The sequence below is a fragment of the Hemitrygon akajei genome, chromosome 30 (genome assembly GCF_048418815.1).
Source record: "Hemitrygon akajei chromosome 30, sHemAka1.3, whole genome shotgun sequence".
NCBI lineage: Eukaryota > Metazoa > Chordata > Chondrichthyes > Myliobatiformes > Dasyatidae > Hemitrygon > Hemitrygon akajei.
Window position 1 is genome coordinate 36,889,110 of NC_133153.1, and position 15,404 is coordinate 36,904,513.

The 15,404-nt window shown below is 43.9% G+C and overlaps 1 protein-coding gene across 1 annotated transcript in view; it reads left to right on the forward strand.

Annotated features, from left to right (window-relative positions):
- Window positions 1-15,404, forward strand: part of itga11a (integrin, alpha 11a) — a 195,205-nt gene that overhangs the window by 24,530 nt on the left and 155,271 nt on the right. Inside the window, exon 2 of the mRNA XM_073032614.1 lies at window positions 7,149-7,260. Coding sequence (XP_072888715.1) covers window positions 7,149-7,260 — 112 coding nt within the window. The remainder of the gene's footprint in view (window positions 1-7,148; window positions 7,261-15,404) is intronic.

Sequence of the window (15,404 nt, forward strand, 5' to 3'; positions counted from 1 at the left end):
ACTGGCGTGCTGACTTTTTGGCCAGACTCCAGTCACCAAGTCACTAATTCAGTTAACTCACACATTTGTGGTGATCTGGCTGCCTCTCCCAAAAGAAAAGAGAAAATAGTTTTACCTTAACCCTGTCAAGCCAAATCAACAAGCATACCATTGAGGAGGAAGGGAAAAGCATTCACACAAGCCGTCTTTTCACTTTAACTGGATTGACATCTTCTTAATGGACGTGAAGGGAAGGCAAGGAGCCAAGAGATGGATAAATGGTGGAAGTCAGAACTTGCTCAGTGATGCATGCTTGCCAACTCAATGAGGCTGCATTCCTTTCTGCTACTGAAGAGCCACAGTCTGGAAACCCAGAGATTCACTACCTCCCTTCTTTCTTTGTTTATTCCAATGAATGCACTGAAATGGGGTTCAGGTCTTGATTCTAATATTCCTTTCAGTCTCTCTGTCCTGCCTTCAGATTCAGATTCATCGACACAAATCGATCAAAATATATGCTTTAGCAACCAACACATCCAAAGGATTTGCTGGGGGGCAGCCCCACCATTGACCATATCGACAAGGAGTGCTACCACAAGAAAGCAGCATCCATCATCAAGGTCCTCCACCATCCAGGCCATTCTCTCTTCTCGTTGCTGCAATGACCAAGAGGTACAGGAGCTGTAGGTCCCACACAACCAGGTTCAGAAACAATCAGGCTCCTAAACCACCATGGATAACTTCAAATACCTCATCTCTGAACCGATTCCACAATCTATGGACTCACTTTCAAGGACTCTGCAACTCATGTTCTCAGTATTATTTGTTTACATATCTATCTCTATAGCCATGCTCTGAATGTGGTGTAACCAATATCTTATAAAGCCTCAGCCTTCCATATTTGCTTTTATATTCTCGGTCCCCCCGAAATGAAAGGGAATGCAGCATAAAGTATAACAGCTACTGAAAGAGTGCAGTACAGGTAAACAACAAAGTGCAAGGTTATAACTAGGAAGATTAGGATCTTCCTAATCTTCTATAACTAATATAACTAGGATGGCGAGTCTGTCGGGACCCTGGGGACTTGTGATTTCTTCTGAACTTATAGTCCTTTAACATCTTTGGACTATTTTTAATGTGCCCATAGTCTTTTTTTTTATCAATTATGCTATTGTTTGCACAGTTGTAACTATATGTTGTAACTATGTGATTTTGTGCAGGTCTTGCAGCTTTAGTTTTTGGTCTTGTTTGTCTGGTGGATTTGGAGCTCCTTTCCGGGGAACGCGCTAGATGGTAGCGCGATATTAATACGCAGCAGCCTCTCCAGACTCTGGATTGGGGATTGCCAAACGTTATGTGGATTTTCTAGTATAGTCTGTTTTGTCATATGCTTTTGTGATATCATTCCGGAGGAACGTTGTCTCATTTTTTAACTGCATTGCATTTGTGGTTTCTAAATGACAATAAACTGAATCTGAATAAGTGAATGGGGTCAAAGGGAGCCTTGGACCAAGTCTGAGCAAATCATCAAGCACCCATTCTTTACTCTAATCCTGCTCCAAGATAGAAGTCCAGATGAAGGACTTTGACTCAGAACATCAGCTCTCCAATTCCCTCTGCAGACGCTGCCTGTTCTTTTGGGGGGAAAAATCTTCAACTAAGGTCCAACAGCTTGCTGAAAGTAGTTAGAGTCATTATCATAAAGTGCTACAGCACAAGCCTGGATGAACCCGCCTGAGAGTGGCATGTTAGTGCAGCGGTTAGCACAATGCTTTACAGTACCAGCTACCCAGATTCAATTCCCGCCGCTGTCTGTAAGGAGTTTATACATTCTCCCTGTGACCCTGTGGGTTTCCGCCCACAGTCCAAAGATGTATGGGTTGATGGGATAATTGGTCATTGTTAATTGTCCTGTGAAGTGGTTGCTAGGCAGCATGGCTCAGAGGACCAGAAGGGCCTATTCTGCACTATACTTCGATAAATAAAAGCACAGAAAGTCCACAAAGACATAGGAAAGAATTAGTTCATTCAGTCATGGCTGATTTATTATACCTCTCAACCCCAATCTCCCACCTTCTCTCCATAACCTTTGGCGGCCTGAATAATTGAGAAGCAGGCTGCTCATCCCATCTTGTCCATGCTGACCCAATCTTCTGCCAAGTCCCCTCAGCCCATACCTGGACCATAGACCTCAATACCCCTCCCATCCATGTACAAACTTCTCTTAAATGTTACAATTGAAACTGCATCTGCCACTTCAGGTGGCAGCTCATTCCACACTCTGAGTGAAGAATATTCTTGAGCAACAAAGAATGCTTCAATCTGGCAGCACGGACATTGAATTCTCAATGGTCCAGTAACCATTCCTCTTTGATCTTTTTCTATGACTCTAACATACTAGATTTTTAAAATATTTTTAATGACTCTAGCATACTAACCTCTTTCAGCAGTCCCTTTGATCTTTGTGCTTTTATGATGCAATGTAAGATAGCTTCTACAGGGGCAAGCAAAGGTGTTATTGTCTTTTTTAAACATCGTTTTTACAATCGGAAGACACTACTGGACATTCAGAACTTCAGGTGCTACAAGTCTACCCCATCCTCGAGTTGCTCGTTCACAGAAGAACTGGACCTGGTGTGGACCACGTTGCTCCCAGCTGCACAGAGGCCTCGGAGTTGGTGTGCAGTCTGACAGCGAGTAATTGTGATTGCAAGACCCTGTTGGACATTGATAACGTGGAATGCTGCAAGTCTGGTTCACTAGTTTATTGGCGGGACTGACTGCAGGAAAGCTGTGCGGCCTTGGTTGTAGTGTGGACTAGGCCTAATGCTGCTATGTTGCCTGTTGCAGCCAGCCTGGAGAGATGACACTGAAGGTGGTGTGGCGGGGCATCCATGCTGGCATCGGTGCTGCTCTCCAGTGTGTGCTCGGAGGAAGACAAGCTTGATTCCATTCATCTACAAACAGATGTGGGCTTTTTCTTCCCAACAGCATTCATGGACTCAGGGACTTGTGCTGTATTGTATACCTTTTTGTGTGACTGTGTGCTTACTGCTCTCTTATATGTGCTTTATGTGCCTTGTGCTGTGTATGACTGTTGGTACTGTGTTTTGCACCCTGTCTCCAGAGTAATGCTGTTTCATATGGCTGTATTCATTGATATTCATGTATGGTAGAATGACAATTATACTTGAGCTTGATGTGCCTGCGATGCTACTGTGTGTAAGTTTTTCATTCCTCCTGTGCAGATATGTATTTATGCATATGGCAATAAATTCAACTTTCAACCTCACTTTAAGATCTCTGTCAAAAGACAGCTCCGCGAGCAAGAAAGCATTCCGTGTGCTTGCTCCTAAAGTGGAGCTTCAACCTCACAACCTTCCGATTCTAAGGGAAATAGCTATCAGCCAAGCCACAGCTGACAACAGATCATAAATTGAAATTTAATGCGAAGAGTGTCGAAGAACCAATAACTCGGGTGACGAGATCAAGTAAGAAAAAAGACCATATTGTTCTGGGATGTAAATTCAAAGAAGTGGAAAAATGCACTGCCTGAAGCAGTGGTGGAAGGAGGTACTCTCGCAGCATTTGAGAAGAATTTAGCTGGAACTTGAAACACCACGGCATCAGAGGTTCTAGGCCAAGTATGCAACAGCTGGAAACAACAGAAACTGCAGCCTCTGGAGTCTAGAATAACAAAACAAAATAATGGAGGAACTCAGTAGGTCAGACAGCAATTGTGGAATGAAATGGACATGCAACATGTTGGGTCGAAGCTCTTCATCTGGACTAAGGTTAGAGAAGATATCCAGGTGGCAGGAAGCAGAGCAGCAAGAGCAGGCAAGTGAAAGGTGGATCTAGACCAGGAAGGATGATAAGCAGATGGAGGAGCGATAGACACCTGATAACATGAAAATGCTGGACCAAAGGGCCTATTGCCATGCTACATGATCCATCTTGGAAATCAGAACTAGGCAGATTTAGATGCAGATTTATTTGTCATATGTACGTCGAAACATATAGTGGAATGCATTATTTGATTAAGACCAGAAGATAATAGTAATAGGCATCTGTTAGTCTCGAGAGACCATAGATCTGCGCCTTGCAAAGTTTCCAGGGTGCAGGCCTGGGCAGGGTTGTATGGGAGTTGCCCATGCTGCAAGTCTCCCCTCTCCACTCCACCAATGTTGTCCAAGGGAAGGGCAAGGGCCGATACAGCTTGGCACCGGTGTCGTCACAGAGCAATGTGTGGTTAAGTGCCTTGCTCAAGAACACAACATGCTGTCATAGCTGAGGCTCGAACTAGCAACCTCAGATCACTAGACCAATGCCTTAACCACTTGGCCATGTGCCAACACGACCATGTGCCAACACGACCATAAGATATAGGAGCAGAATTAAGCCCATTGAGTCTGTTCTGCCGTTTCATCATGGCTGATCCATTTCCCACTCTCTTGCCTTCTCCCCGTATCCCTTTATGCCTTGATTAATCAAGAATCTATTAAACTCTGCCTTAAATATACCCAAATGACTTGGCCATTAACAACCAACACACCCAAGGATGTGCTGGGGCAGCCTGAAAGTGTTGCCATACATTCTGGTGCCAACGTAGCATCCTCACATCGTTCGGCAGAACAACACATAGCGCAACCCAACGGAACGCATCGCGCAAAAAAAAACAGCAAAGCAAGCCCCTTTCCTCCCTCCCGCCCACTCACACGGACAGTCTTCCAGCTCCAGAAAGAGAAAATGTGATGAGCCCTCAGCAGGCTGTGCAGCCTCTGTGGACAGAGAGGCAGAGTTAACACCTAAGGTTGTTCACCCAAATCTGGCAGGGTTAAGTTGTATAAAGAATGGCAGAGCAAACAGAAGACACAAAGACACAGTCCAAACTATAGGTGATAAAGAGCAATACAGGATCTGTAGGGAGTGCTTTCAGAGAGACAGGCAACTGGAATTACTAATGGGAAGTATAATGAGATTGGGATCCCAGCTCAGCTTTGAAAACACGATTCAGTCTGATTCAACCTCGCGGTCTGTTTGAATAAGACGATGGTTGTTGAAGGAATGGTGATCAGTCGTGACACTGCAGAGTTGATGGCTTTTAGCGACTATGCTACATGAGGTGCTTAAGGAGAGCTACTCTGCCCCAAAAATTGCTGGCCAACTTTTATCGATGTGCGATAGAGAGCATACGGACTTACAGAATGACACTGTGGTACTCTAGCTGCAGCGAGACAGATCACAAAGCACTCCAACGGGTGATTAGGAAGGCTCAGCACATCACTGGGACTCAACCACTGGACCTGGAGACCACTCACAACTCTTGATGCCTATAGCCCACTTTTAACATCATTAAAGACCCATCCCATTCTAGGCACTGTCTGTTCAATCTCCTGCCACCTGGTAGGAGATACAGAAATGTCTTAGCCAAGACAGTAGAATAAAAAACAGCTTCTTCCCAAGGGCTGTTGTGCAGCTGAATAAAGCTACACCCCGGCTTGCCAATGCCCTTGAGTGTTATGGATTATTCAAAATCACTTGTTGCATGTAAATATGGGAATATTTTTATTTTTTATTATTAAGCTGTACCACATGAATTGTAAATATTTGTTTTGCACGGACTAGAGTAGCACCATAATCTTGTTGTCTTGAGCAATGACAATAAAGTTCTGTTCTATTCTAATTGGAGGAAACTCCAGCTCGTCCAAGGCAGCCATTACCAGTACACCAGCAGAGGGTGATGAGTTTAAATGCTGATATGTCAAGAGATTGCCACCCAGGGCTAACAAGGGAAGAAAGAGAGTCATTGACACCTCAGACACAAGATTCTCCAGGTGCTGGGAATCCAGAGCAACCCACACGAAATCCTTATCATGACCAGAAAGGGAGGAGAAAGAAACCAGAATAAGAAGGTGGGGTGAGGGGTAGGAGTACAAGCTGACAGGTGGTGAAAGGTCTCAGCATGAAATACCGATTGTTTATCCCTCTCCGCAGATATTGCCTGGCCTGTTGAGGTCCTCCAGGTTTTTGTATGTATTGCTCTAGATTTCCAGCATCTGCAGAACATCTTGTGTGTAGGTGGTGAGTGAAACCAGGTAGAGGGAAGGTGGGTGGTGGTGGGGGGGAGAGGGAGTGAAGTGAGAAGCTCGGAGATGGCAGGTGCAATAGTTTCCATCAATACTCTAAAGTAGTTACTTTGTGCTATAAGTGAGGGAATTTATGCTCAGGATCATAACCAGAATCAGGCTTAACATCACCAGCATATATCATGAAATTGTTGTTATGTATCTGCAGTAGATTGCAATACATAATAATATGAATAATACATGAATTACAGTAAGAAGTGTATGTGTGTGTATATATATATATGTGTGTGTGTTAAATTAAATAAGTATTGAGGTAGTGTTCTTGGGTTCAATGTCCATTCAGAAATCTGATGGCAGAGGGGAAGAAGCTGGTCCTGAATCATTGAGTGTGTGCCTTCAGGCTCCTGTACCTCCACCCTGATGGTAGCAATGAGAAGAGGGCATGACCTGGGTGATGGGGGTCCTTAATGGATGCCGCCTTTTTGAGCCATCGATCCTTGAAGATGACCTGATGTTGTTAGAAATTGCAGGATATCAAATATCGTTCTTTTCAGTTCAAGTCACTGATTCAGTTTCAAAGCATGGGAAGCTCAGGTATTCTGTTCTTTCCGAAACTCCTTTACTCATAGGCAATCACACACCATTCAGAATTATTTATGTCTGGGAATAGCTATAAGTGAATTATTGTGTTCAGTCTGCATGGGGATTTGTAGCAATCCAGGTTTTATCATTCATTTTTCCCATTGACATCTGTGATTCAGTTTAGTGGGGCCATAGATTTCCAAAACAGCAGAAGAACTCTTGGAACTTGGAATCTGATCCCAACAGGTTGCCATATGGTACCATGTCTTGTGGCAGTTCTCTGTGCCCAGTTTACATCCCTCGATGTGCTCTGCCTTTATCCCATTCTCTGCCCAGCCTCTACACCGCCTTGCACCTGTATCACATCTGAATGCTGTCCAATTCTGAGTTTGGCAAGAGATTGTCTGATCAATTCACGTGCTTGTGAGTTATTCTCCAGAACAATTAACAGCTGTTCAGACGATCAGTACTAATAGTGCTTCTTCTTGCCTCCAACAGGTCCTTGTGCCTCATTCAACATTGACACAAAATGGCCAAAAATCATCAGGGGCTCTGCAGAAGCACAGTTTGGATACACTGTTCAGCAGCATGAAGCCAGTGGGCAAAAATGGTAAGTGAAAATGGTCAACCTTTCAACCGATGCCTAAAAGCTGGAATGTAGCAGTGGGGTCCACGCCCAAAACGTATTGATACGGCTGGGTCCTAGTGTGGCGGAAGCCCACTGTTTGGACAATATAAACGCCAGGCCAGATGGACTGAAGAGGCAGGGTGCTGGGACCGGAGACGAGGATCGGGCCAGTTGTGCTCGCTGCTCTCCTCAGCGCTGAGGCTCTGAGCCTGCTCCAGGCTTCAGCCTCCAAGCTCCGCAACGACTGGCCCTGCTGTGTAATGAACCGAGGATAAGGCTTGGCACCTGCTCCGTCTGCTCCAGGCGGCAGGTCTCTCGACCCACTTCCATTCTGAATGATGTTGCTTCCTTTTATTGTTTGCATAATTTGGTTTCTCTCTCTCTCTCTGCGCATTGGTTGTTGATCTTTTTTTTTAATTGGGTTCCTTCGGGTTTCTTGCTTTGTGGCTACCTGTAAGCAGACAAGTTTCAAGGTTGCATAATTTATACATACATTGATAATAAATACTTTGAATTGTTAAGTCTTGAATCTTTCAAGTCTACGATAGGCTGGTGAATGGATTGTTGACTTATATGGGGAATCCCACAGATTGGAACTGAAGTGCTAAATACACTTGGCAGCTCGTCACTTTCCTAAGCAAAGCTAGCTCACTGCAATAAATGGAAAATGTTGGTCTTCCTGAATGTCTGGCAGGTTCTAATTCCCTTAGATTTGATTACCCTTGAAGGTTGTTTCCAATGTCAGCGAAGCATTTCTTCCATCTGAGATGCCTGTGATATTCTGTAACAGCATGAAGAATAATTCTTTCTCACGAAAATGCCTGGAGGTTAATGATCAACACTGCTCTGCTTTGTGATTTTTATAATTGGCTTGGATGAGGACATGGAAGGGTGAGTTAGTAAGTTTGCAGATGACATGAAGGTTGGTATTGTAGATAACGTAGAGGATTTTGTAGGTTACAAAATGGGACATTGATGGGATGCAGAGTTGAGCTGAGAAATGACATATGGAGTTCAATCTGGAAAAGTGCGAAGCAATGCACTCTGGAAGGTCAAATTTGAAGGCAGGGTACAAGGTTAATGGCAGGATGGTGTGTGGAGGAACAGAGGAATCTTGGCATCCAAATCCATAGATCCCTCAAAATTGTGACTAGTTGGTAGCATGGTTTAAAAGCTTTCAGTAGTCTGGGGACTGAGTTCAAGAGCCAGAAGGTAATGTTGCAGCTCTATAAAACGCTGGTTAGACCACACTGGGAGTACTGTGATCAGTTCTGGTCGCCTCACTATGGGAAGGATGTGGAAGCTTTAGAGAAGGTGCTGATGAGATTTACCAGCATGCTGTCTGAATTGGTGAACAAGTCTTAGGATGATAGGTTGAGTGAGCTGAGGTATTTCTCTTAGGAGCAAAGTTGGATGAAAAGCAACTTGATAGTGATACATAAGATTATGAGAAGTATAGATAGAGTGGACAGCTAGAGCATTTTTCTCAGCTCAGCAATGGCTATTACGAAAGGGCGTAATTTTATAAAATCCATTTTTCTCTCAGCCATCTGCCTATCTAAGAGTAAGTCTGAACTGAAAAATGATTCGCCCCAAGATTCAACCACAACCACAGTCAGCAGGCTAAGATAAACCTCACCTGCCATCACCATGATTCACGGTTTGAAGGCAAGTGTGAACTCTTGCACTGACTTTGGGTCACAAAAACAGGATGAATTGCTCAAGTTCATTAGTGTTGGTCTCGGCACAGAGCCTTGTTTGGCAACGCCACCTGGCAGTGTCAGGCAAGTGTGAGGTAATAAACAGCTCCTGATTAAGTGCATGAAAATTTAGCCAAAATGCAGATGCTGCCTCTTTGGCAACTGTACCTGACGCAAGAATCCAACAAAAATGTGGACTGAGAAAATGCAACTTGGCTTGTCAAGGCTAATCTGTCCAATAGACATTCCACGCAGCAATAGATCTAATCACTTTCACTTCAGGAGAAGGTGAGGAAGGTATCCCTAAATTGAAGCTCTGTTTTTTTTATTCCTGGCTGATCTCCCGAGGTAAATGTTGTGTTTTCAATCAGAAGACTGGTGTTCAAATCCTCTCTGCTACCTGTAATTCCAAATGATTAATGTACCTTAAATCGGCCCCTCTAACCAGCTGTCAAATTACTAGTAGCATCGCTAACCAGATTTTCATTAATAGAAATCTTTTTCGTAACATTCCAAAGAGGTTTACAGCCAGCGAAGTACTTGTGAAGTGTTGTTCCGGTAATCTGCCAATTTGTCCACAGCAGAGTCTTACAGACATTAGGTGACATTGATCAGGTTTTCTGTTTTAATACCGTCAATTGAAGATCGGATTTCAGACTGGGAAATGGAAAGATCTCCCCTGCCCACCTGAGAGAGCTAAAGGACCTTGGAAGATCTCAGCTAGAAGATAGCACAGCTTAAACTCCAGGCAGTGTCGTGGGGTAGAAGACTAGATGTTAGCAGTCAAGTCTCCAGCCTCAACCATTGACCTCAGAATGTGAACATCACCCGTCACATTCTCCAACCTCATCTGCTGCTCCCAATGTGGCCTGCTCTACAATGATGAGACCAAGCACAGATTGGGCACCCATTTTACAGAGCTCCCAAACACAGCCTTCAGTGGCCATCCCAAGCTCCCAGATGCACACCATTTCATCCCCCCTTCTCATTCCCATACTGACCTGTCCATCCTTGGCCTTCTCTGCTGCCAGGGTGAAGCCCAACACAAAATGGAGGAAGATCAGCTTGTAATCTTTATATGCATTTCCTCTGGGTACTCTAGTTTCTTCCCAGAGTCCAAGGACATACTGGTTAGTAGACTAATTAGTCATTGTAAATTGTCCTGTGATTATGCTAGGATTAATTTGCTGACCAGCACAGCTCGATGGGCTGAAAGGACCTGTTCCACACCGTATCTCTAAATAAAAGAATGCCATAAATATTGCTTTCTAATTTTATGTAACCCTATTTCTCACACCCAACCCCACTCCGATCCTCTGGTCTTCCCATTTTTGTTCCTCTTCCCAAACTGCCCCCAATCCCTCCAGGTCAGTTGGTGACAAGTTCCTCCCAGCTTTGCTCAGATGTACCTTTTTAAAATATTTGTGGCTCTTCCTCTGAGTACCTCAGAACCTCTGACCATGATAGGGCTGGGAATGTATGACCTGTCTGAGCAGTGGAGAGTTGGCCATCTAGCCAGATTGCCTGGACAAATTCAGCTGAAGTCTAAGAATCATTGCCTCAATGTAGGTGACATTGTCTTTGGTGGGAGCATTGTGGAGATTGTCCATTTTAACTCGCTGCCTCCATAGTACAAGTACAGTTACTCAAATTAATGGAACTAGCCATTCAAAGGACTTGGAATATATAAAGTGGTGACGGGGTGGAGATACATCTCTACCAAAGGTGATGTAAGGTGCTTCTTCCCTCCGCTAGCCTGCGGGTCACCCTTGTGCAATGCGTAGCACCTGCTTAGCTACCCCCCCTCCCCACTTGCTTAGTCTTCACACCCCCCCCCCCCCGATCAGGCCTCGTGAAGCCATGGGAGCAGTTGGTGCACATCACAGTTCCTGGTTGTTTGACCACTGAAACCAGGAGGTCAATCTCTGAAGAATATTGATAATGGCTGAGGCCACCCATCTGGTAGACACTGCCCAGAAGAAGGCAACGGCAAACCACTTCTGTAGGAAAGTTTGCCAAGAGCAATCATGGACACGGAAAGACCATGATTGCTTACGTCATACAACACGCCACATAACAAACGAAGGAATAACATAGATACAGGCCATTTGGCCCAGTTCATCTATAATCTGTGTTTATATACCACAGAAGCTTTGTATTCACATCTTTTTAAGACAGATCATTCTTTACAAGATGGGCCAAAGGGTCTATTTCTATGCTGTTGTGTTCTAGTGCTCAAAATATTCGAAGGTTTAGTAGCGGTTGGTTAAATTCCAGCTGTGGTTAAGCAATTGGATTACTTTCAAGTGACCAGAACTTTGAAGGAAAAAAAGCTAAGAAAGAGAACTTTAAATTAGTTTTAAAGTACATAACTTTGATATACTGTTGAGTCGTGGGCTGATGTTATCGAGTAAGCATTAGTTGGACCCAGAAGTCAGCCCCAGCCAATGCATTTTACATGAACACTAACAGCTTGTAGTTGTGGCAGCATATTTTACATGGTCAGAATGTCCCACAACACTTTACAAGAAGGCTTACCAAGTATAAATTTAGATTGAGGCTGAAGGAAATATTATGAGCAATGAGAGAAATGTCGGACAGAGGGTTATCAGATTTCTGACATCTACCATATGTGCCAAAACAGAAGAGAGACCAAGGGATTTGGGGAGGGAATCATGAACTGGTGGGGGGGTGGTGTAGGAGATATATCTCAGGTGGTTGTGAGGCTGGAGTGGATTACAAAGAAGGAAAGGGGCCAATTCAGAGGATTTGCAAATATGTACGAGAATAAGCGTAAGAAATAGGAGTCCCTCGTTTGGTCTGCAATTCAGAAAGGTCATGCCAACTTTCTACCATTGCATAGCTTTCCTGCCACTATCCCCATAGCTTTTTTGATTCTTCAATTATTTGGGAAATAATATTTAGGAACAAAAGTAAAGACTGAACCTTCACATCTGCTAATGTCTCAGAGTTTGTCCATAGCTGTTTCTGAATAATCCTGCCTCTTGATATGTGTGACAATAATAACCATTACCAATAGTCTTGCAGTGTATTCAGAGGCCTGGGTTGATCAGGGTTGACCATGGATGTTGCGTCCCAGCTATCTAGAAATAAATGCCAGGACCATATGATATGGAGAGCAAGCTGTTGCCCATGTAGCAAGCTCCTCCTCTCCATGCACTTGAAGCACCCAAAGGAATGGCAGAGACCAATTCAGTTTGGCACCAGCAGTGTCGCAGGAGTTGCCAGTCAGCGTTGAACTCAATGTAGGACTGCCTTAGGGACTCCAGCTCCATATTTTTCTCTTAGGGTTTACTCCCAAAGCCTTCCCCATGAGTGGGTATAGCCTCAAGGCAGCGTAGGTTTGAGATCAGAATTTTCTTTCTCCTAGTTGAGCTGCCAACCACGGTTGATGAGTCCCATCTGCTCGAAGTGGTTGGTTTTAAGGTGCCTGTAATCCACCTTGCCCCTTCTCCTGTCAATAGAAACGGTTCCGCCAGGCTTAGAAGCTAAGTCGCACGTGAAGGCCAGGAACTGGACTTTGTTGTCAGTGGCTATTTGAGTCGCTTGCCATTGAGAGCATTTAATAGGTAGTGGGAGCTTATCCCCACTATCACACCCAGCTATGACAAACTTAAGGATCAAATCATTCCACAGTGCATTAAGCTAGAATAAGGTAAAACAGCAACAATGCAGAATAAAGTGTAAAAGCTACTGACAGAATGCTGTGCATGTTAACGATAAAGTGCAAGATCATAACGAGGTAGATTGTGAGACCTGCTCATCATGCAAGAGGTCTGTTCAAGTGTCTTATAACAGTGGGATAGAAGCTGTCCTTGAAACAGGTGGTGTGTGCTTTCAGGCTTTTGAACCTTCTGCCTGGTGGGGGAGGAGAGAACAGAAAATGTCTGGGTGGATGTGGTCTTTGGTTAATGCTGGCTGCTTTACTGAGGCAGCAAGAAGTGTAACCAGGGTCCATAAAGGGAGTCCAGTTTTGTACATTCAATTCAAGTTCAATTGTCATTCAACCGTACATGAATGCAGCCAAACGAGACAGCGTTACTCCAGGGCTAAGGTGCAAAAGAAAGTACTAACAGACACATAGCACATATACACATAAAGATACAGTCACACAAAAAAATAGTCCAGCCCTGAGCCATGAATGCTGCTGAAATCTGCAAGTTGATCGCAATATAGCTCATCTCCTGCTGAGTGAACACTGGGAGGCAGCACCAACTCCAGCCTGGACGCCATGCCACACTGCCTCTGGTGGAGCGCACCAGCTCCGATGCCTCTCTCCTGGCAGCTATAAACATGCTTAGTCATGGAGTCACACAGCATGAAAACAGGCCCTTTGGCCAATCTGGTCCATGCAAACCAAAAGGCCCATCCAAGCTGGTCCCACTTTGCAGCACCTTTCCATTTCACTGTTATTGTAATATTCAAATAGAGTTCAATGGAGTCTACATGCCAATGTTTTTTTTTATTTGAAATTTCTCTATTTTCTCCAACAAATCTGGCTTTTTGGGTTCTCGTGGAACTCAGGATCAACGCACTGTTACGTACTTGGATGGTTGCTACCATTTTTACTTTGCCGACATTGCAGTGCAAGACGTTTACTAGCTAAGCCAATGGGCCAGAATTGTGACTGCTCCAATGTAAAAGGCATTGAACAGACATTTTTAAACCACTTTGACCTCAAATGCAAGGTATCAATGTGCTGGAAAAGAGTCTTGGTGAAAACATGGAGGGATCAGAAACATTTGGTACTCTTTGGGTGGTCAGTCAATGGAGTTGAAACATGCTTGGATCTCAGCCCGAAATGTCAACTATTTACTCTTTTTCATAGATGCTGCCTAACCTGCTGAGTTCCTCCAGTATTTTGTGTGTGATGATTTGAAATAGAAGCGGAACAGTTTACCATAGCAAACCATTTCTGGAGGTGGTTCCTCAAGACAAAGGTGGAATGCTTAAATGTGTAATGAAATTCTATAGGACTGCTTAAAGTTTAGGGAATCATCCCATTCTGGCGGGTACTTCATTTGCAATGCAGGAAATACAGCAAACAATTTATCTACAGCTGGTTCACACAAACAGCAATGCACCTAATTGAGAGGTACCGAACAAAGTGGCCACTGAGTGTACGTTCATGGTTTTCTGCTGCTGTAGCCCATCCATTTCAAGGTTCGACATGTTGTGCATTCAAAGGTACTCTTATGGGCACCACTGTTGGAATGTGTGGGTTGTTTAAGTTACTGTCGCCATCCTGTCAGCTTGAACCAATCCGGCCATTCCCCTCTGACCTCTCTCATTAACAACACATTCTTACCCACAGAACTGCCACTCACTGGATGTTTTGTGTTTCTCATGCTATTCTCTGTAAACTCTGGAGATTGTTGTGTGTGAAAATCCCAGGAGATCATCATTTTCTGAGATACTCAAACCACCCCATCTGACACCAACAATCATTCAATGGTCAAACCACTATGATCTCATTTCTTCCCTATTCTGATGCTTGGTATGAACAACAATTGAACATCTTGACCGTGCCTGCATGCTTTTATGCATTGAGCTGCTGCCACGTGATTGGCTGATTTATATATTTGCATTAACAAGCATGTGTAGAGGTGTACTGAATAAAGTGGCAACTGAGTGTAGTTATGGACAAGTTATCTGTTTAAATTGTGTTGCTATAGCGGATAAATAAGAGTCTGGTTTTTCAGAAGTACTGTTCTAATATACATTCAATACATTTCCTGACATCACCTTTTGGGTACTGTTTCTGAAAGATTCTGATCCAGAGGATCATTTGTTAGGACAGAAATTAAGGTTACAATTTTCTTTACTGGGCACTAATGTAGGACACTGGGCCAGGATAACCAGCGCCATTTCCATTTTAGAACCTGTCTGCTTCTTTAAACTGTTCTTGTTTTTCTGTGTTACAGCAATGACCTTAAGACATAGGAGCAGAATTAGGCCATTCAGCCCGCTTACAAAAGTCCTTCACTATTGCATACTGCTTTGGACTGTCTTGTAAGGGAGGTGAATTGTGCTAAAGCAATGCAAGTTTTTTTTTGCTTTCCTCTTTTCACTTTTATAGAAATATTCCCTTGGATCGTTTTAGATCTTGGTCAACTCTTCCAACCCTTTGATGTGCAGTCCACAGTCAATTTGTAGCTACACTCCACCCTTACCCTGAAATCCTTGCTGGCAAGAGTTTTCTGTTTTATAATGAGTGTGTTGATGCATCCTGAAATTGCAACCATCCAATAATAGAACTGAAGAGCTTTTCAACTCAGGATATAGCTAACAAGAAGCACGGTACCAGTTCCATTTGGCTCTCTTGACTTCTTGCTTCCTGAACTAAACTTAGGCAACACCTGCTTTTGATTAGGAAGACAAAGTGAAGATTAGCTTTATTTGTCA